The sequence below is a fragment of the Triplophysa rosa genome, linkage group LG4, assembly GCF_024868665.1.
Source record: "Triplophysa rosa linkage group LG4, Trosa_1v2, whole genome shotgun sequence".
In the NCBI taxonomy this organism is placed as follows: domain Eukaryota; kingdom Metazoa; phylum Chordata; class Actinopteri; order Cypriniformes; family Nemacheilidae; genus Triplophysa; species Triplophysa rosa.
Genome location: NC_079893.1, coordinates 9918091 through 9940141, shown reverse-complemented (window position 1 = coordinate 9940141; position 22051 = coordinate 9918091). Strand labels below are relative to the sequence as shown.

General features: G+C 36.9%; 1 protein-coding gene across 8 annotated transcripts in view; it reads right to left on the bottom strand.

Annotated features, from left to right (window-relative positions):
* Window positions 1-17: 17 nt before the first annotated feature.
* Window positions 18-22051, bottom strand: part of limch1a (LIM and calponin homology domains 1a) — a 40805-nt gene continuing 18771 nt past the window's right edge. The window contains exons 13-33 of one of the 8 annotated variants that reach the window (XM_057330786.1): window positions 19400-19708; window positions 16813-17220; window positions 16304-16591; window positions 15056-15271; window positions 13873-13905; window positions 12871-13003; window positions 12635-12792; window positions 10217-10679; window positions 9726-10029; window positions 9180-9298; window positions 8756-8843; window positions 6817-6842; window positions 6160-6273; window positions 5292-5384; window positions 5030-5220; window positions 4790-4884; window positions 4603-4711; window positions 4321-4407; window positions 3354-3462; window positions 3168-3270; window positions 18-2412 (exon numbers count right to left, since the gene is read on the bottom strand). In XM_057330786.1, the coding sequence (XP_057186769.1) occupies window positions 2387-2412; window positions 3168-3270; window positions 3354-3462; window positions 4321-4407; window positions 4603-4711; window positions 4790-4884; window positions 5030-5220; window positions 5292-5384; window positions 6160-6273; window positions 6817-6842; window positions 8756-8843; window positions 9180-9298; window positions 9726-10029; window positions 10217-10679; window positions 12635-12792; window positions 12871-13003; window positions 13873-13905; window positions 15056-15271; window positions 16304-16591; window positions 16813-17220; window positions 19400-19708 (3472 nt within the window). In that variant the 3' untranslated portion in view covers window positions 18-2386. The remainder of the gene's footprint in view (window positions 2413-3167; window positions 3271-3353; window positions 3463-4320; window positions 4408-4602; window positions 4712-4789; window positions 4885-5029; window positions 5221-5291; window positions 5385-6159; window positions 6274-6816; window positions 6843-8755; window positions 8844-9179; window positions 9299-9725; window positions 10030-10216; window positions 10680-12634; window positions 12793-12870; window positions 13004-13872; window positions 13906-15055; window positions 15272-16303; window positions 16592-16812; window positions 17221-19399; window positions 19709-22051) is intronic. The other 7 variants (XM_057330790.1, XM_057330787.1, XM_057330788.1 and 4 more) reach the window with 7 other exon arrangements.

Below are 22051 nucleotides of genomic sequence, written 5' to 3'. Positions count from 1 at the left end.
TCACAATTCACAAACACAATAACATGAGTCAAGTGCATTTAAAATAGTTTATTATAGTTTATTTAAAAACATACACCTGCTATAAAAGCCATTGCATTTCAGCATCTTGTAGGTTCTCTTAAATCGCTCATTTTCAAAGGGTATAATAAATACGGAATATGAAGATATTTGTCACACACTCACTCACTCTTGGCTACTCTTTCCAGTAATTATTGCCTTACTACTGATCTAGATTCAGCTCATATTCTTACATCACAAATAGAACAAACGATATACAGGCAACTTTTAAAATCCTCCCATCTGAATGACGATTCAAATCTCAAATATTAACAAAGCTAATAGAGATGTTAGAAAAGCAATAAGAATTTGCTAATGTCGATGGTGCTGAATTTAATCTGCGTGTATTTGATATCAAAGTGGCATGAGATTCCAGTTTATTTAAAGCATCTATAAATGCTCACGAACAGCATACAGTACATACAGAGGATGGGCTTTCTATTAAATCTCTTTTGTTTGCTCAAAGAATTTCTGAATAAAGGGAAGCAGAGTGCTCAGTGCATATGCATAATACTTTCACCAATACATATTGGTAAATTGAAGCTTTGGATGCAGGAGTGAACAACACGAGACCTTATCTAGGTGCGCATTTCTAAGGCACAACAATGCAATGGGGCTGTTCACCCAACAATAATAATTCTGTCATTTACTCATCCTCAGGTTGTTCCAAACCTGTATACATTTTTTTTTTCTGGTGCACTATTGACTACCATAGTAGAAGAAGAAAAAAAGAAAGTCAATGGTAACCCAGAACTGTTCATTATTCAAAATATCTTCTTTTGTGTTCAACAGAGCAAAGAAATGTATACAGGTTTGGAACAACTTGAGGGTGAGTAAATGACAGAATTTCCATTTTTGGGTGAACTATCCCTTTAAGAGAGCAAAGGCAACAAAACACATAAAACCTTGTTATCGGAGTATTTTTAAAATCTATAAAGACATGGCCACACTTTACATAAGTGTTCATGTTAGAAGTACTTATGTGAAGTTATCTTAACGTTACTTCCACAAGAACTCAATTACGTTAGCTTGAAATGTTCAACATGGGTACTGTAATATAAAGAATCACCAATGAAAGTTTCAGGGCTCATGCAATGTTGACATTCAAATGCCGAGCAAAACAGAAAAAAGATTAACAGAAAGTTAGAAAAATATTCGAATGGAAATGTTAAGATCTACCTGCAAGCTAAATGTGCCATGACACAACATGCTCTCTACGTGGTCTCTTAAACAATACTGCACAAATAAATTATCAAACTCCTCACTGATCAAACAATAAAATAGGCAATGCAAAATAGGGAAAGGAACATTTAAAACAAAACCACTCCACATTTTTAGAAACCACAAATAAAAGCGGTGGCCAATCTCATGTGTACTCATATCATAGTCAGTTAAGGCATCCGGACATGAACTAGGCCTTATTGTCGCAATAATGCGTCCGTCAATAATGCTTTACAATACGTTTCAAATCATTAACTTAAGTTAATGCATTAGATCTTATAAGATGAATATGAAATTGTTCATTGTTCATTTGTGTATATTAACTAATGTTTATTTATACCGTATGAAATGTAAAACAATGTATTAGAATATGTAAAATCAATAAATGCTGTAAAACTGCTGTTCATTATTATTTTATTTTAGTTGCTGCATTAACTAAAGTTAAAAATGCAACCCTATTGTAAATGTATCGATTCTTCTGTTAGAAATACATATTCTCCTGTAGAAATACATTTAATGTGTAATGTGAGACATCTGCAAGACCACTAGAAAACACGGAGATGTATCGTTAATAAAATAATAAACAGATATTTTTCTTGAAAATTGGATTTGTGTGCTACCTCCTCACAATAATAACGGACAGTTTAGTCACATTTTACATTACGTGTCCATGTTACTGTGTATTTAATCATAAACAACATGTAGTCAATATGTATTTTCTTTGTAGAAAAGGTTTATAACATCAATTAGGTTGTTATTGTTTGGGCTGAAACGCTCTTTATGCAAGTACAAGAACGTCTATAAAACCTTAAGATATCGGTTTGCCAAAATGATTATCAAATTAACCTAAACCTAACACGGACACTGTGAGAAAAAGTGCAACCAGTATCAAGCAAGTGTAAATCCAGTAATCTGTAATATTTTTTCCAGTCCAGAGGAAAACCAGTTGTACCCATGATTCCAGTTTTGACAAATGTCTATGCTTGATTGTGCTTTAAAGAAAATTGTTGGAAACATTGTAGAAATATAACGTTCATTTTTGGGTGAGATCCTGGCTCGATTTAACTTGTTTTTCATTCCATTTCTGCATAAGAAGTTCAGGGGTTCGTCACAATGTTGTTGGCTGGCCAGCATCTGCAAGGAAAAAATCTTTAAGAATCTGTTCAGTTTTAAAATATCCGAAACCTTATGTTCAACAAGACCAATAAAATTAATTCAGGAATATTTTCTGCCTAACTCCAAGAATGCTGAAAAGTGATCAATGTTTAAATTCTTTATCCTGTCTTAATAAGTAAATAAGCCATTTGTAGGATGATTCAAAACTGTATTACTCCATGGTGCTATCAAAAATGTTCATACATTTTTTATCAGTTATAAATGATAAATCATACTTTATAAACCTTATATTGGAGTGTCCTGAGGGGCCTGACAGACACAGCAACCTTTGCTTAACCAAGCGAGTCTGGTTAACACGACTCATTGTCTAAGTCAGTAGTTCTCAAACCGGGGGCCGTGGCCCCTGGGGGGGCCCCGAGATGGATCCAGGGGGCCACAGATTTTGTGGCATTTTATGAAATATAGAAATTGATCATAGATTTTATGCAATCAAACATCAGAAAAATAAGACCACCAGACAAAAGAATTGATGTTTCAGCATTGTATAACCGAATATGTTTTTGTTTAAATAAAAATGTTAAATTTAAGATTATAAGTCTTTATTTGGGGGGCCGCAAAGCGATGCACTCTATACAAAGGGGGCCTTACAAGGAAAAAGTTTGAGAACTACTGGTCTAAGTGACCACGACACATTGTTGAGTGTTTAAAAAACATGTACTGTATGTAAAACCATGGTTGATACACAGTTAATGCATCGATCTATTAAAACTCACCCCGTGATTTGATGTAACATTCATGACAATTAAGAAGGCCGTTTCGAATTCTGACGTCTGTTCCGGCGCTTGTGTCTCCAAGCAACCCTTTACATATGCCGCACTAGAACACAACAAATATTCACGTAAAACGATGCACGCATTACTCACATAACACACTTAAATGCAAACCAAAATGAGCGTTACCTTAAAACACTGAATATGAAAGTACAGCCCCAAGCTTTCTATGATCATCGCCGCTCCTTTTCCCAAAGGATGTGTGCAACTGGAGCAAAGCTTCTTTCCACTTATTGACCTGCAGAGGGTGCAAAGCCGTAATTTACAGTATAAACCATACGTAACTGTAAAACAAGGACAGGATTCAAAATGAAGTGTTGAACTAACAGCGCTAATGAGAACATTCAGAATATTTATGTAATACATACATGCAGAGTAGGCAATGTATACAGTATATACAGTGGGGTCCAAAAGTCTGAGTTTATTGATCAGGGGTTAAGGTGATAAATAAAAAAAGTTTCATTTTTTTAACGATAAAATAAATATTTCTGTATTTATTTACTCTTTATTTTACATTATTCTAAACCATTTTAACTATTTACATGTTTCAATAACAACAAAACAGCTTTTGGTCTCAGACTTGTGTCCCTAGTGTAAATACTGTATATTATGATGACAACAAAGGCAGAAATGCAGTTTAAAACGTGAACAGAATGGGATTTTGTGCACATAAGCATCCAGCATGTTTATGTAACTCATTGGTCATGGCTTATCATCATGTTGCACAACTTTGCGACTGTATAATACACCAAACTTAAAGCGGTACTTACTGTCCATGTCAAGCAGGTACATCTTATCTCCATTACATATCCAGTTCAACAGCATTAAACATTACCTTTAAGCTTATTTGAGCCTAATGTGATCTCTAGTGCAGTGCTTCTATTGGGTTACGACAATGAAACAGCATGAAACCATCAAAACTGAATACATGTAGAAACAGACAAACTATCATCGTTTGAATTGAGTTTTGAGAGAGAATGCAACAGGCCCCGAATACAATTTTTATGTTTGTGTTTGTGAAAGACAGTTTTGGTTGTTTTTGTACTAAAATCTGGGTCCTGATGCAGTTGAGAACCGCTGGAGGAAAAGCTCATACCTGCTGGGGGATGGAGGCGATGTGTCTTGTGATGGTGAGGGTGATTTTGATGGGTGTGTTCCTAAAACGTTTTCGCACGACCCAGTCCTGCCGACAGCCGCACACACACACGTACACACAAGCATAGAGAACTGTGAAAGTCATGTGCAGAAATGTTCCGTGTGCCCCTAAAAAAGCTCATACTGATCTGATCTACATTCTCCACATCCAGCAAAGCCGAGCAACATTTGGCACGCATGTGATAATTCAAGCCAGCATGCATTCCCGTACACACACACACACCTCCTCATCCCTGAGCTCTGACTCTGGGGTGGACTCTGGTTACGGTCCAGTGAGGCAGTTTTCTTCAAATCCTCTTGTCTGCTTTTAGATTTACAACTCCATGAGCTGTCTGGAACCTCACAAAAAACAATGTGTCATTTGAACTGCTCTTGAATATCGGTTTGAGACGTGTGTGTTTGTGTGTTACCCTGTATGAACTGCAGTTGTGGTGTAGCTGTTTGGCTCTCCTGTGGTTCAGTTTTCTGTCCGTTCTGCTGAACTGGTGTGCTCACTTGGTCAGTTCTGAGACAGAAATACACAAATAAACACCATTAGAGATTTCCAATATGCATAAGTTGTGAAGTCAACATTTCCATTTGTGTTTGTTTGTTACCCCTCTGTCATCTAAACAGTACCCAAAGCTATAACAGGTTTAATATATCTCCACCTGTCTGTCAGTTCATTACTCTGGTTCATCTGTGCCTGTTTCTCCATCATTTCCTGTTTCCTTTCCCAGTCAGCCAATGAGAGGACAATGGTGTCATGTGAGGGTTGGCTGAGACTGGGGTCCTGCGTCACACTTTTGGAGCACAAATCTGAGGCGCGAGGGGTCAGGGTTTCCTCCAGAATCCGCCTCTCCTGTAGAACAAGACCTAATAAGTACCAGGCTAAGAGTGGGCGTGGCCATGTAAAAGAACGAGTGGACACACCTCCTCGTGATGTCTCCTCTCCTCCTCCTCCACTTCTCTCTGCGCTCTCTCCCACTCTTCCTTCAGCTTCTCTTGCTCTCTCTGATATTTCTCCTGTTGAGAGAGAACGAGAGGGATCAGTTAAAGCGATAGTTCTGTCATCGTTGATTCACCCTCTTGTCGTTTCAAACCTGTATGACTTTCTTTCTTCCGTAGAACACAAGAGAGAATATACAATTGAAGCGAATGGGTGCTGCAGTTCTTACCAGCGTACTTCAAAATATCTTTTGTGTTCTGTAGAAGAAATAAAGTCATACAGGTTTGAAATGACAAGCGGGTGAGTAAATGATGGCAGAAGTTTTATTTTTGGGTGAACTATCACTTTAACAACCTGAGAGAGAGCTAAGCCCCGCCCCCCTGGTTACGTTACTCCTCTGTCAGAAAAGCTTTATTGCCATGAACATTGTGTTTGCAGGTTAAATGTGGGCATAAAGTGTTATAAATAAAAAGAAATATTGCAAAGCATTGTTATCTCCTCTTTTTCTCTTAATAGAAAGCTTTACACACTGATATTGTTAAAAACTGTGGCAACTGTGCAATTACTTCAGTCATTAAAAGTCTCATAAGTGCTCGATCAAAAACGAACAATTTTAAGTAATATCTGTCAAATTTAGTTGAAAACCAACCGTATACAAGACTTATAGAGACATTAGTGGTCATTGGTCAATAACAGTTTTAGGGTGGGGCATAGCTAAGGGTCAGTTGTGACAGGGTCAGTAGGACAGAATTGAGAACAGGTAACGGAAAGGTAAGAACAGCCTAAAGAATTGCAGGGACAGAATAGCAGGTGTGCAGTTCTGTCAGATAAACCCCAGACTGGCTGTTGTACCTGCAGCAGGCGTTCCTGCTCTTGTTGCCATCTCTCCTGCCGTTTGCGCTCTTCATTAGGATCCCACGTCCAGTGGTTAACCCTTTTTGTAAGGTTCAACATTGGGGTTTCGATCTGATGCACGCACACACACGGAAGAAGAAAGTAATTCGAGAGTAAGAAGACAGAGTTCATCTACACTTGAATTATTTCCTTCACATCAAAGTTGAGTATCGACCATCCATGAACATGCCAAACACACTCTTAACAAAATGGTGCTTCAAAGGTACTTTGATGCCATAGAAGAACCTTTAACATCCGAAGAACCTTTCTGTTTCACATAAGGCTCTTTGTGGCGAAAAAAGGTTTCAGATTATAAAAAAAGTAAAGTTCTTGATAGAACCTTTGACTGAATGGTTCTTTGTGGAACCAAGAAAAGGTTCTTCTATGGCATCGCTGTGAAGAACCTTTCAAGCAACTTTATTTTTAAGAATGCAGGCAGCTCATTTTTAGAATTTGGTGGTCTGATTGGTAGAGTACCAAAAAAGGTACAGCAACTTTTGAGTGTTCAGGTCTAATGTGTTAACTAACAAGGAAAAAGACTAGAAATGGAGAAAATGAATTGAGGAGGAGATTCTGGACGTGAAGAATGAGTTTAAACACACATGTAATACTTACACATTCACTGGAGTAATCAATCATCTCTGTGGAAGAAAAACAAACAGTGACTTTAGAAACATATTCAATTCACCTTAACATCTACTTACGCCCAAGAAAGCAACAGTACAGAAGCTTAAAGTGGTACAAAGATACACATGGAATAAGTTTGCACAGAAAGAGAGAGAGAGAGAGAGAGAGTAAAAAGACAGACAATACTGTCAAGACATTAAGGGTCTATGAAAGAACAGTTCACCCAAGAATAAAAATTCTGTCAACATTTACTCGCCCTCGAGTTGTTTCAAATCTGTATGTAATGTTTTGTTCTGATGAACACAGAGAAAGATATTTGGAAGAATGCTTGTAACCAAACAGTTCTTGGACACCATTGACTACCATAGTATGAAAAATGTCTGTTAAATAAAAAAGAAGATATTTTGAAGAATGTAGGACAGCAAACAGTTCTGGGGCAGTTTTGAGCACCATTGTCATTTTTCCCACTATGGTAGTCAATGTTGGTCGAGAACTGTTTGGTTACAAGCATTCTTCCAAATATCTTTCTCCGTGTTCATCAAAACAAAGAAATTTACACCGTTTTGGAACAACACGTGGGCGAGTAAATGACGACAGAATTTTTTCTTTTTTGGGTGAACTGTCCCTGTAAGGGTCTGTTTCCATCTGGTTTTAGCATCAATCTCTAGCTAACTGCTTTACCAAAAAGTTTGTATGCAGGTTATTGTGATAAGGTTAACAGGTTACTGAAGCTCAGCTCTGAGGCGAATTTAAAGAGTCTTGGCCAAAAATAACACACGAAACATGTTTCTTGACCCAGGAGAACTTTCCAAAATAACGTTACCGTAACAGAGGAAGATCAATTGTAGAGCGTAAGTTCCTCTTTTTGCTTTTTTTTTTAATGCAAAAGTGTAAGTTGTCAGGTCGTGTCAGTTTCTGACCACCTCTGAATGTGGTTTGGTTGGACCTGATTTACACCTGTACGCTTGTGAATGGATCACACGAGATGGATCTTAATACTAGATGTAAACAGGACCAAGGACTATAGAAGGACGTATTCTTCTGAAGCTGTGAATGTAAACATTAAAACGGTAGGAGATAAAGCAATATAACATAGACTAACACTGCAGTATCTATAGAGGTGTACACGACTGCATAATGCTCCGGCTAAATATCATCTACAGTTATGAAGTGCTGACATATGACTTGCTATAAATGCTACAAATGCTCGGTGAGGACAAAATGACACATACGCCCAGATGGAATCTGCTCACATTTTCAGCACTGATTTTACGGGACAATCTGCAAAAATAGATTTAAACGGGGTAAAATGTGTTGAATCTAGCAAAAAGTAAAATGCTGTGCGTTTTCAAACCATGATGGTGGTAAATATGCATATGAATAACAGACAGTTCTGTTGCACAGATTTCATGTGGGCCTACACATAACTCTGTGCTTATTTGGAAATGTTTTTTAACCTCTTTAGTTTATCATTGTGCCCTCAGCAAACAAGCGTATAAAATGCACCTTTACAGAGGAAACAAACAAGAGATGGGCAGATGGATGAATATGATCCCATCCGCCGCTCATGGAAAATAAAGCCTCATCTTAGCTCATCCATCGGTTTTACCTGTTGGAGCGAAGAACTCCCAGCGTAATCTAGAGCTACTTGAGGAGCCTAACAGACCCACGCAACACCAAATGAAACCAGCCAGAAAAAAGTCAACGACAGGGAAAGAAAGAGACAGGGAAAGGAGAAAGGTAGAAAAAGACAAACCAGAAAAAGGAAAGCCAAAGGAAGATTTAGAGGAGGTGAACGAAGGACTAAAAGTGGGGGAGTTGAGTAGGGATTCACTTCTAACCAACTATTGGCATTTCTTTTGCACTGCAGTCATTGACCAATCACGTTATGAGAAACTGAGCATGTGATGCGGAGGGATTGTATTACCTGTCAATGACTGTGAGTATGAAGTCTGGTCAGCTTTGCTGGACTCAGTAGTTGAGTTATCACCACTTGAACTCTGAAGTGAGGTAAGCTGATGGAAATGAAAGGAAATGATTAGAGATACTTATTACATTTAATGTGAAAATAAAACAGGGTTTTTAACTAATCAAATAGTCAACAATAAATCAAATAAAGACAATATTGTCTATAATTCGTTAAACAGATAAACATGTGGTGAGAATTCTAGATTTTGTATTTATTACAAATTTTTAGTCATTGTCAACAGAAATTATAATTTTTATATTTTATATTTTTATAATATTCATATTTTATGGTCAATATTAACATGACAAACATGACAAATATTCATATTAAATATTTTTATTAAAATATTACTAATATTAAATGTTTAATAATAAAGGCTCACCTGCTCTGTGCTGGACGTGTCATTTGGTTGGAGGGGGTGTGTCTGAGTAAGTTCAGTCACAATGGTTGTCGTGACAATGCAGTTACGCTTCACAGCCGGTTCAGGAATTGTCTGCTTTCCTGTTAAAATCGGCGAATATAAGATATTACCCCAAAAAATCCATGACTGTTCCAATCTACAGTACTTCTGTTTCAAAGGGGTCATATTTGTTTGACATATTTCTGTGTTCCATCCATAATTTTATTATAGGTTTTCTGCACCAAAGGTTATCATTATTATAATTGAGTTGTAACTGACCATTTTCCAATGACCCTTAAAATGAAACAGTTTTGTTTTTGTCCATTATAACAGCTCTTCTCTTCAGTAACAGTATACAAAAAAAGATCAAATTCTATGAAGATTATATGAACACTTTTTAACCCATTAGTTTTAATAGATGCTCTGTTGAGACTTGGGAGGACCTTGTGAGTTGTCTGAAAACAAAAAAAGGGATTTCTCATGATGTCACCTCTTTTAAATGAGAAAAATATGAATATAGTGTTTAACCTTCGGGTTCTGACTCGGACTGTGTAGATGAGATGTCTGCTTTGCTGTTTTCTTCCTGAATGCTAAGAGAAGATTCTTTTTCTTCCTTTACAGTCTCTTTCTCCTGGTCAGGAACAGACACAGGCGAGTTCTGCTGGTGGTGGGGAGTTTCTAACACATGTAGCTCATCATTTGGTTGACTTTGAGTGGCTGGCTTTGAAAGTGTGGACGAGAATGGGACAGAATGCACCAGAGAGCTTTTAACACCACTCTGTCTGTTGTCGTCCTGTGTGCTCTCGCCATTCAAACGCATAAAGCCATCGATCTGTATTAAAAACAAAAACACACAATAACATGAGTCAAATCTGGCCCTGGAGCTGTTGCTCTACATATTGAAGTATGAACATTCATTGGGTCATGTTTGTTAAAACAATTTCTCGATGCCTGGATAGAACCTTCAAAGAGAAAAACTACTGTGGTATTACCAAATAAATAAATAAATGTAGACGAACCTTCAGTGGCTTGCGAGGCCCCTGGTTGAGTTTGGGCTGACTGTAGGGTTTCGGGGTGATAAGTGGCACAGGCTTTGAGGATGAAGGAAGTGGACGTGCAGGCGCTGGTGGGACTTCCGGAGTTTTGATGGTTTTGGTAGGTAATTGTTCAGGTGTTTTGGGCTTTCTCGGCAGCTGCTTCTGTGCCGTCTGCTGGCCTGTAGGTAAACTGTGCTGTGTAGGGGAAGTTTGTGTAGGCTCTGCAACCTCTGCTTCTATTGAATGCGTGGACTGTTTCACAGACTCATGTAGAGGCGAGGAGTGCACCGGCGTCGTGGCGGAAGGCAGTTTGGGGAGCTGAAGTTTCTCTAGTATGGCATCGCTGATGGTGAAGCGGAGAGCGTAGCGTTGAAGTATGGCTGCTTTCTCCTCTGGGGTGGAGGCCTTACAGTACTGTTCATGTAGCTCCTGTTCCCGACGCTCTCTGAGAAAAAGAAATAAAGCTCAACTGCAAGGTCACGGGTTTGATTCCAGGGAAACACATGGGCTGTTTTCAAAATGGGTCTAGAAGCCCTCATTTACAATTCTCTAAATTATTTCACTAATATAATTCGCATGAAGAAGATGTAAATGAAAATGAAAATGAGTGAATTAGGGTTATTATAGTTTGCTAAAACTAAAACTATGAAAACATTTCTGTTTATTGAAATAACAAAATATCTGCCTAAATATTATTTGAAAAACTTAATCTAAACTATTTAAATGATCTACGTTTAAGTTAAGACACAAAAATTATTAACTCAAAATAAGTAAAAACTAAACAAAAACTAAAATAAAAATGTATTTAACTTAAACAGCAATATAATAAACGAATAAATAATAACATAATAATTTATTAATAAAATAATAAATATTGCTCAAAATTTAAACGGAAATGTATTTAAAAAATATATATAATTTATTTTATTTACCCATTTTTATTATTATTTATTATTATGTATATATATTATTAATGTTGTTTATTTTATATATAAAGTATCAAAATAAAAGCTAATTCAAAATACTAATAAAACTACAACGAAACTTAAAACAAAACTATAATAACCATAATAATTCCCATGTCTTCCAAGACCACCTGTGAGTGTACATTAGCGCTAAACTTGTTATTGCAGTGCATCATGGGATTGAATTGAGTCTCGTTGTCAACATTCATGGCAACGAGAATAAAGCTCAACTGCAAGGTCACGGGTTTGATTCCAGGGAAACACATGGGCTGTTTTCAAAATGGGTCTAGAAGCCCTCATTTACAATTCTCTAAATTATTTCACTAATATAATTCGCATGAAGAAGATGTAAATGAAAATGAAAATGAGTGAATTAGGGTTATTATAGTTTGCTAAAACTAAAACTATGAAAACATTTCTGTTTATTGAAATAACAAAATATCTGCCTAAATATTATTTGAAAAACTTAATCTAAACTATTTAAATGATCTACGTTTAAGTTAAGACACAAAAATTATTAACTCAAAATAAGTAAAAACTAAACAAAAACTAAAATAAAAATGTATTTAACTTAAACAGCAATATAATAAACGAATAAATAATAACATAATAATTCATTAATAAAATAATAAATATTGCTCAAAATTTAAACGGAAATGTATTTAAAAAATATATATAATTTATTTTATTTACCCATTTTTATTATTATTTATTATTATGTATATATATTATTAATGTTGTTTATTTTATATATAAAGTATCAAAATAAAAGCTAATTCAAAATACTAATAAAACTACAACGAAACTTAAAACAAAACTATAATAACCATAATAATTCCCATGTCTTCCAAGACCACCTGTGAGTGTACATTAGCGCTAAACTTGTTATTGCAGTGCATCATGGGATTGAATTGAGTCTCGTTGTCAACATTCATGGTTTCAGACACCATTCCAAATGGCTGTCCCTTCAAATAGCGTGCTATATAAGGGAATGGGGGCTTTTAAAGGAACTTAAATGAAATGAAGTGGCCAATAAGATTTCAGCTTAGCAGCTTGTAAGGGGTGAATTCAACAGCTGCGGTACATCTTGACTATTAAATTGTAATGGAGAATATATATGTATATATATATACTGTATATATATATATATATATATATCCACACAGCGTATGGTAAAAGTAAAGAGAGCCAGACTAAGAGTTAGCATAAAAACCGTCCTTTAAGAACATGAACTGTGCCATGCAAATCGAATCCAGCCCTAATTTTCCGGCCGTATTTTGAAACCGCATTTGCATGTTCAACGAATCAGATGCTAAAACAACACAGACAACAACCTATGCAAATAAACAAAGCTATCCGCACCAGGTCAAATTTAGCAATAAGATACGCAAAGGCCGTTCTAAATCTTGAGGGTGTACATGTTTACGTCGCTCACTTTTCCTCTACAATCTCTTTGTAAGTTTTGATGCTCTTCCTGCGATGGCCAGATCCTCCATCCGTGGACATCAGCTTCTCCATCATCTTCCTCTCCTCCTCCTTTTTGATCAGATCCTGAGAGGCACTTCGTCTCCGATTCTTCCAGCGTGCCAAGTCCTGCGCACAGACGCAAGAAAATGTACACATATCCAAATTACACGTGCACGCGTTTTTGTGTGGGTTTGCATGACTCACGTCTTGCCACTGGTCCTCCTCCTCTCTGAGTTTGTTGTACTGGTTGTGTAGGCACTCATGTCGTGATTGGCTGTGCGGCTGAAGGTACGCCATCTCGTCCTCTTCATCGCGCATGTCAATCAAACTCATACTCCTGTGAATAGCAAACAAGTCAAAAGGCAAGTTTGAAAGTTGCTTTCAGATAAAGGAAAGGTGAGAGCGAAAATCTACATGCCTTCCTTTGAGTTGTTGACAAGAAGTTCAGAGATGAAATGTTAGCATGATGCTAACTAGGAATGACGTGGTTAAGTGAGAGAAATGTTATCAAGACCATGTACTGTACAATTCAAACAGAACAACTACAAGAAAACTACACATATTCGACAGTACAAGTTCTGCTCTGTGCCATAATGCAAACGGGTATTCTGTAGTGCATTTTTTCCTCAATATTTTCTCCCAATCATACCAGAATGTGTTATCCTGAATATCACAAATATTCACCTAAATGTGATTTCATTTATCGTTAATATTATCGTTAATTTTAATACAATTACACATCACTTAAACCAAAAATGCTCGATAGTGGGAGAAAAACACTCACCAAGTAGCTATACCTTTTAATCGAAATACCAAATCTGCTTTTTTGTAACTGTTAGTTTGATATTCATTTCATTGGCTAAGACATCTGATGGGGTGAAAATAGCAAAGATGGTTGAACTGTTGTGTTAGAGTCACCGCTATAGTGGAATGAGGTTAAAAGTATGTGCACACATTTTATTCAAGAGAAAAATGTATCCAACACAGCAAACCATGAGAAAGATCCAATTATATGTTTTCACATGCACATGTAAAGGCAGGCTTTACTACTAAGTTTACATGCATAAAAAGGAAAAGTGTGTACATTTAGGAACCGTTTGTATCTCGATGGAAATAGACATGTGTTTCTAGTACATGCAGATGCTCAGTTCTGCAGCAGCAATACAAAGAATGACAGACAGAAAAACAAACAAAAAAGAAACTTACTCGGATTCATTAGAAACACTAGTGGCTCTGAATCTAGGATATTAATAAATAAGAAGAAAAGATGAGCTATAAGAATAAAACATGAGGACATAATAAAACAATCTGCACAGACCTTTCTTTTTAAAAAAATGTTTTGATTATCAACCTTTTGTAAATCCAACACTACGCACTAAACACTATAATGTTTTTATATAATATAATGATTTTTATTTACAAAGTAAGTACAGTATACAGACCACCGCTGGTCCAGAAAACGGTTTAACACGAACGTTACTTTGAACAAAATGCAACCATCAGAACAATTACAACCGAATCAAAATGTCAAAGAAATATTTTTTAAGACTTAATTATACAGTATATATGAGAATTTAAACAAAATTCTAAAAAACCTGAAACCAGAAGTGCTTCTGAACCAGTGTTTACATCTTGTGAAGTGGTCTATATGTTTTTTTATATATATAGTTTCTAGCTCCTGTGCAAGGATTATTGTCATAATTTTTTTTAATGTTAAAAAGCTTAAAAACTTTTTAAGAGGTAGTAATAAAAAAACGTTTTGGATGGAGACCTTGTTTTCATTTATTAACTATCGTTTAAAGTCAACATAAAACAAAAATGTATCTAATTTATTAAAGGAATTAAAGCGAGTTTTATTGTACACAATAAACAAACTTTAAAATGGTCTTTAATACCCTTTTAATCCATATCGCTCTGCCTCTAATACAACATTCTTTTAAGTTCATGTTATGAATTTATTACATTTTCATCCACCCCCCAACCAACTCCGTTCTGACTGAAAACGACTTATTTTCACATTCCAATCTATTCCGGGGAAATACAATGTTTGAGAATATCCCGTTTCACTCAGAAATATATCTAACAGCAGAAGTAAAATAATTTAAAGGTGATATTAGCAATGGTAGCTGTTCAGCGTCCTTTGGTAAAACTATATTTTAGTTTATAGAGGGATGAGAAATTTTATGACGTTTCCTGTTTTTCCGTTTGACAAAAATCACCTTTGATAATTTGGTTTGACAATTACACCAATAAACAATATAAATTGACAACATGTAGACACACGCATAAAGTGCTATCTCCTTTCATGCAGAACATGGAAGAACACATTTCTTTCACCAGAATACTTGTTAATAATAATAATAAATTGGTCCTCAAAGTGTTTTCTCACATTGGGGGGAGATCATCATCTTCCAGCCAAAGGGGCCGACGTGAGGCTTGTTCAGGCATAGGGGAGGGGCTTTTGGTATTAGTCTCATCTTTAATAAGACTATCCTGTCCCATCAAACCCACAGAGCCCGACTCCTGCCTGTCCATCATCTGAGGGCACTTCCTAGGTGTGTCCTCAGCATCCCTTGGGGGCGGGGCCACAGAGCTAAGGGCGAAGCTGAGAAAGTTGCCATGGTTACTAAAGCAAAGCAGGGCTGTGAAAGGGAGGCTGAGGAATGCATTCAAGTTTTGTTTGGTTTAGCTAAACCCTCTCTGTTCTCAGACCAGCCAGAGATAACAGAGATTTAAGGGGAAAGAACAGAGTGAGATTGAAAATGAATACTAACTACAGTCAGTGACCCTAAAACTATGTGGACACTTGGAGCACTCAAAAAAGAAAATTGTGTCTTTGTTTACTCACCCTTAAGTTGTTTCAAACCTGTATACATTTCTTTATTCTGTTGAACACAAAAGAAGGGATTTTGAAGATTGTGGGACACCAAAGAGTTCTGGGTCACCATTGACTATCGTAGGAGTTTTTTTTATCTGCTGTAGTCAATAGTGCCCCAGAACTGTTTGGCTATAAACATTCTTTAAAACATATGTTTTGTGTTCAACAGAATCAAGAAATGTATACAGGTTTGGAACAGCTTGAAGGGGAGTAAATGATGACAGAATTTTCATTTTTGAGTGCACTTTCCCTTTAAGACACGCTTGTTTTAAACTGCATCAAATGAGAAAGCATTCAAGTAAGCAGTGTTTATTTCACAGAAAGATCAAACAAACACACTTTGCAATTCTGCAAGAAACAGAGAGCATCTTAGGACATAAGGACAAGTATTTAGTCACTAATTCTAAAATTAAAATTGAAACAAATTTAGTCAAACCTGCAGTTTCTCACCAGTGTGAAACAACTGTTTTAATTTGAATGTAACTCACAATACAATTTAGCTAACAAATGCACAAAACAGGGTATTTTTGCGTACTTAACTTAAGGAACAGCAAGCCAGTCACAAACATTAGCAAACAGACAACATCCACAAAAGTCAGCGATCCACACAACTTTCATTTGTTAGAAACTCCAGAAAGTCACACATCAAGACCAACAGCCTATCACAACCCATGTTAACATACACTCACCCAAGCAATCTACTACACTAAACATTAAAAACACTCAGAAAGACACACTTCATTCCCTAAAGATCAGAACCTGTCCAGAGATGAATCGGTCTTCTTGAAGCACGACTGATTCATTCCAGTGATGGGAGACGTTTTCTGTTTCACTGCACCAGAAGTGGGAAGAAATGCATTATAAAACCCCCCTCTTGATTTTTGGAAAGCTCCGGTTCTTCGTGCAAGCATGTCATCCTTCTCAACGTTTGGTAGGGGGTCTTCATCCCAACACTCATCATCTTCATTGTTATCAACCCTTGATGCGGGTGAACGCACAATGTCGGGGCTCTTTTGGGTGTTTGGTTCTTGGTCAGATGGTTCATTCCTGTCAAAATATCACATGCTTTTAAAGCATTTGTCAGATAAGCAGCTGCACATTTTGAGGTATCATTTATGCCTCTTGCACAAAACTGTGTAGGTTGTGCCAATGCATAAGAATATTCTTAGCAAGCACACAACACTAGAACAAGTTTTCCACCACTGCACCAAGCATGTTAGTCACATGCATGATAAACCCTCAAACTTTAGTAATCTTACTCCTCCCACCTCTGTCCAATCCTGGTTCTCTTCGTCTTTATGTTTCCTTCCAGATACTGTAGGTCTCTCTCTCCACTCATACTCATCTGGGTACTTCCTTTCTGAGCGGATAAAGCCACTGCAGTAACTTCTCTCTTAGAGGCGGGCTGCGGGAGAAATCTGTTATACGACATTCCCTTGGATGTCTTCTGAAATGCCCCTGTCCTGCGAGCCAGCATGTCATCGTTTGTTATATCCGGTTGCCTGTCCTCCTCTTCCTCCTCTTCATCATCATCTCTCTCATCTTTTGCTTTCACAGCGAGCTGCTCCTCAAGCGCCCTGAGCTGGGCGGAGCTTGAGGGTCGTTCGAGGTCAAAGGTGACAGGGCTGGGGGGTTCGGGGGGTATGACCACGGGAGGCTCGGGGATTGCGTCTCCACTGAGTGAGTCAAATCATGATGTGGAAAACAGAGAAATAGACATTCAGAAAAAAGAAAGAAAAAGGAGCAAATAGGAGGGAGAGGTACAAGCAGGAAAAGATGCAGTCCAGTGGGAAACAAAGCAACTGCAATGCAGCTACTCAAAGTTACAGACATACACTGGAACACACGCTTTTACTCTCTTAGACAAGCACAAAAACACATTTCATTCTATTCCCTTGTCTGTGATGTCCAGGCTCTGATATTTCAATTCAAACTGGTGCTGTAAGGCATTCATGGCCGCTATTACAGTATGTACAGTTGTTAGCATCATGCTAACAGCCTTACAAGGCATGAGTCCTACAGCTTCATAAACCCCAGTCAGATGAAGCCAACATGCTACTATTATTGCAGCATCGCTGTTCACATTCCCACACGCCAGCATGTGCGAGGGTGAGTATGTGCACGTGTGTCCGGGTTCTGTTGGTAAGCACATTGCAAAATATGATTTTCAGTATTTTTGTCTTGTTTTTCAATACAAATATTTTTTTTTAATCAAGATACATTTACTTGAGAAGCAAAATGACTACATGTATTAAATATTGTGTTTTAAAAAACAGATCATTGAGTTTTTGCTTAAAACAATGCTAATGGGGTAAAAAAAAAAAATCTTCAATTAAGTACTTGATGAAGAAGTCAAACTTAATGTAAGATGTTTTTTTATTTAACTTAATTTATCTACAGCCGTAAAAATTTTTAATGTTAATCAGCCTTTCTAGATATTGTGGCCATTCCAGTCCGGTGTTTGCTGAATTTCAACAGAATCAAACCTCAGGAGTGACAGCAATCATCCAACAGCAATGTGAAAGACTGACAGCATGATAAGACACATGAAAACTGTTATAAGAATTTCATAACATTATTTCTATTACATAAAAAGTATTTTTGGAACTTTTTCTTAATACACAAATATTAAGGTCTTTGCACATACAGTCCGAAATTTTTGTATGCGTTTTTTTTCGTATTTGGCGCTCGTTTGTACGCAAATTTCAGACTCAATGTGCAATGGTCTTTACTGTTGTATTGCTTAAAAATGAACTTGTTTTATTTGCAGTATTTGAGGTCTGCAAAAATACGGAGCATCTTTTGTTATTTTGACCTGTTTCTTCAGTTTTCATTTTCTGAAAATACATGCAAATAGAAACAATATCTTTATTTCAAATTTGGAAGAAATATTGTTAGTAGTTCACAGAATTAAACAAATGTAATAATTTTACCTAAACACATAACTATAAAATAGTAAATTCAGATACGGTCCCGTAATGTTTTCCGTGACTGTATGTATTATATTTATTTCGAAAATAAGACTTTTTGCTTCTTAAGTAAATGTATCTTAATTTAAGAATGCTCAGATATTTGTACTGGAAAATACAAAAATACTAACTGAGAAAGTGCAGTGATTCGTCAGAGCAGGCAGTTCTCGACAGGCAGTGTGAGTGTGTATTCTTTATGCACTTTCGTGAACAAAAACATTACTGTCCGAGTAGACTCTGAAGGGGTCATATCATAAAACATAAAATTTTCCTTCATTCTTCAAACTAACAAATTTTGTTTATACAAATAAACAAAATTATTAACATTTGTATCTAGCATACAATACCTTTCAAAAGTTTTGTGTTACTTAACAGAAATGTTTTTCACTATCTTCGGACCTGATAAACCTTTGGATCTTAAGGCGTGCCAAATTTTGTTTTAAAGGCAACATTTCTTATTTTGCCAACATTCATTTCATTACAAAATTAATTAAAAAAGGTTTTTAAATGGATGACTTGGCATCTAATAAGAGCTCAGCACCCGTCCCATTAATAAATGATAAAAAACATCCAGGTGATACCTATGTAAATAAACTACAGTCCAGTTTACTAATTAAAAACTCTTTCTTCATTCCATAACAGCATTTATCAAAACTGAGTTGCAAAACGTTCTCAGTGATATCAAACAGATTATATTGCCACACAAAGCCCAACATTTATATGTCAACCACATCTGTTTCAAGTTCAGCAACCTGTGCTGCTCTGTTGTGGTGACATAATAAGCAGGACATGGGATGACAACTATAATTTCTAATATCAAAAAATTTAGATGTGACCCCTTTACATGTGCATGCACTCTGGACTGCTGTGCAAAAATGCAATGCACCTGCGGACTGCTCTCTTTGTCAGTATGGAGCCCAGCCCTATGGTGGGCACAGCCACAGGTGCCATCGAAAGGAGATATCGAAGCTTCTCTGCCTCGCCTCTCTCTTCCTCTCCCCCTCCCTTATCCTCATCTATCCAGGAGGTACTCTCCATCTCTGTCACTCCCCCAAATGTCACAAAACGGCGCCGTTCGCCGGAGGGACGTTCCCGGCAACCGGCCAGGTCGTTCTTGGCAACCTTCGCATTGGAGGCGATAGAGAGGCAGCCTTTCTCAAGACACGACTGACATAGAGGGACAATGGGCTCGTCGCTGTTCACACGCACACACATACATGACACAGTTAGAAGAAGAGAAGGAGAGGAAAAATGAAAACTAAAGTATAGCAATGAGGAAACGTGAAGTCAGTATGGGAAACTTGATGTTAATGATGTGAGAATTTTTATGAGAGAGATGGCTGTGTGATACGCAAACACGCCAAAAATAGGCCAAGCCACACCCACAGATGAGACGACTGATATCTAAAACAACCAATCACAGCTCATTTTGATTTGAGGGGCGGGGTTATCAGGACAATATCATACCACAATATCAGACTGTCGTGAAAAAGTTATTAACTTCTATATGAATGATTAAATTATTTAATTCATTGTTAAATAATATATGTTGGCCTATCATTTATCATTAATCATTTAATCTTATTAGATCAAAAAAGTTAATTTTGTGTGCAATATGCATCAGACGGTTTGCGAACAGACTGTGGCCGTATCATTTGAGGCTGAGTCTAATGCAGGCATGGCCTTTGAGACATATGGAAATCCCTGAGATGTAAGAGAAAGTACTATGAATGACACAGTGCTGGATCTGGCTCAATGTCTCTCATTCAATAGCTTTATGTGCTCTTTCTGTCTCACACGCACACATAATGTCTCCTGCTCTTTTTCTCTCTGAGCATCTCTTGGCTTCAATGGTTGCCGTGGTGACGACTGTTCGCTAAAGATGGCTTCCCTCTACAAACAGATTTGAGGCTCACAAAGGCGCACTTTAAGAAACATCTACAGCTTAACAAGACACAGAGCTCTCTTACGCAGCACTCACGGCTTCGACATGCCAATTTTCTGGACCATGAGCCTTGAGTGATTTAAATTGATTTGAGGCCACACTGTGTGCAAACCAGGTGCGACACAATACGATTTCAGAATCAATTCATTTGTCTTTTCACACTGAAAGAAAAATGCTAAGCCATTGAAAAAGAAAATAAGTATGTAGTCACGCTAGACTAGACTAGACAGAAGTAATTTGGAACCTGCGATGAGTAACAGAATTTGATGTAACACTCTGGGACTTAATAATAGTTAAAAGAAATAAAAATGAGTTATTGATAAATAAAATAATGTTAAATAATTAAAATAATCAAAAATCTGTTAGGAAGTACCAACACAATCTCACGGTAATTCGTAACTATTTTACGAGGTGGCTATTTCGTTTGAATTCGTACAATCTTATTCGTACGTTTTAGTACATTTGCTTTTGCACCAGTGACGTTAGGTTTAGGGGGGTTGGGGGAGGGGCTTCAGTATGCCGTCTTTCTAATAATCATATGTTTTTGTAAGAGTCACACTATACAAATTGATAAGAATTAGCCACTTCTTAAAATAGTTACGATTGTAAAGTTGTTATAAAGACATTTGACTTAAAGCCACAAAAAAATATGTGCGCAAATTAACCTGTAATTTACATTTAACGTTCTAAGAACGTTTTGCTAACATTGCCATCAAGTTATAAAAACGTTATTTCTGTTTGTAACAATGAAACATTTAATAACAAGAATAAAGTTTTAGAACATTTATAAATGACTTATAATGTTGATAAAATGCTCTTTTAACATTTACTGCAAGAACATTTTTTGATAACTTTGAGAGAATATTTGGCCTAGAAGTCAATTCTGAGCCAAGAAGTCAAATCTGTGACACGTCTTCAATTAGTCTACCAAAACTTTTTATCTATTTTATTTGGTAACTACCAAATCTTAGATAAATGACAAAATTTCAAAAACTAGAGCTTCATCACTAGTTTTATGTGTGAAGAAACACATAAAACAATCCTTAAAGAGTACATAACATGAGATCACGAAAATGACATTTCATGCAGTGTGTAACGTTTCCGTGTTTGAAAGTAAGCAGTCTGCCAAGTTGTAAATCCGAAGGTGAATGAACAACAAAGTTATTGGCTTGGGAAAAAGGGAGTCGACTCTGAATCATGCAAACGAGTCGTCACTAGTCTGATTCGCGAACCGCGGCGGATTTACGTCACTACATAATGTATAGTCCCCGCCAACGTTTTGCTAGGACTGCCCGCGAAAACTTCACTCTTCTGCCCCAAACACCGCCTCATTCGCGGTAGACCAATCACAGCAGACTAGACCATCTGCCCAATCACATCAGACTAGGCTAGCGGAAAGGAGGGGATTAGACAGATGAATCTCGGAACGAATCATTTGAGTGTCAGTCAAGAAGTAAGGTAAGACTAACTGCCGTGCCTATTATTACGAAACAGTGTTTTCACACCTCCTATGTACATAAACTTGTTGTTGGACACTCCACAAACCAAAGCGGGACCTTAAAAATCCCTAGTTATGTACTCTTTAAAAAATGA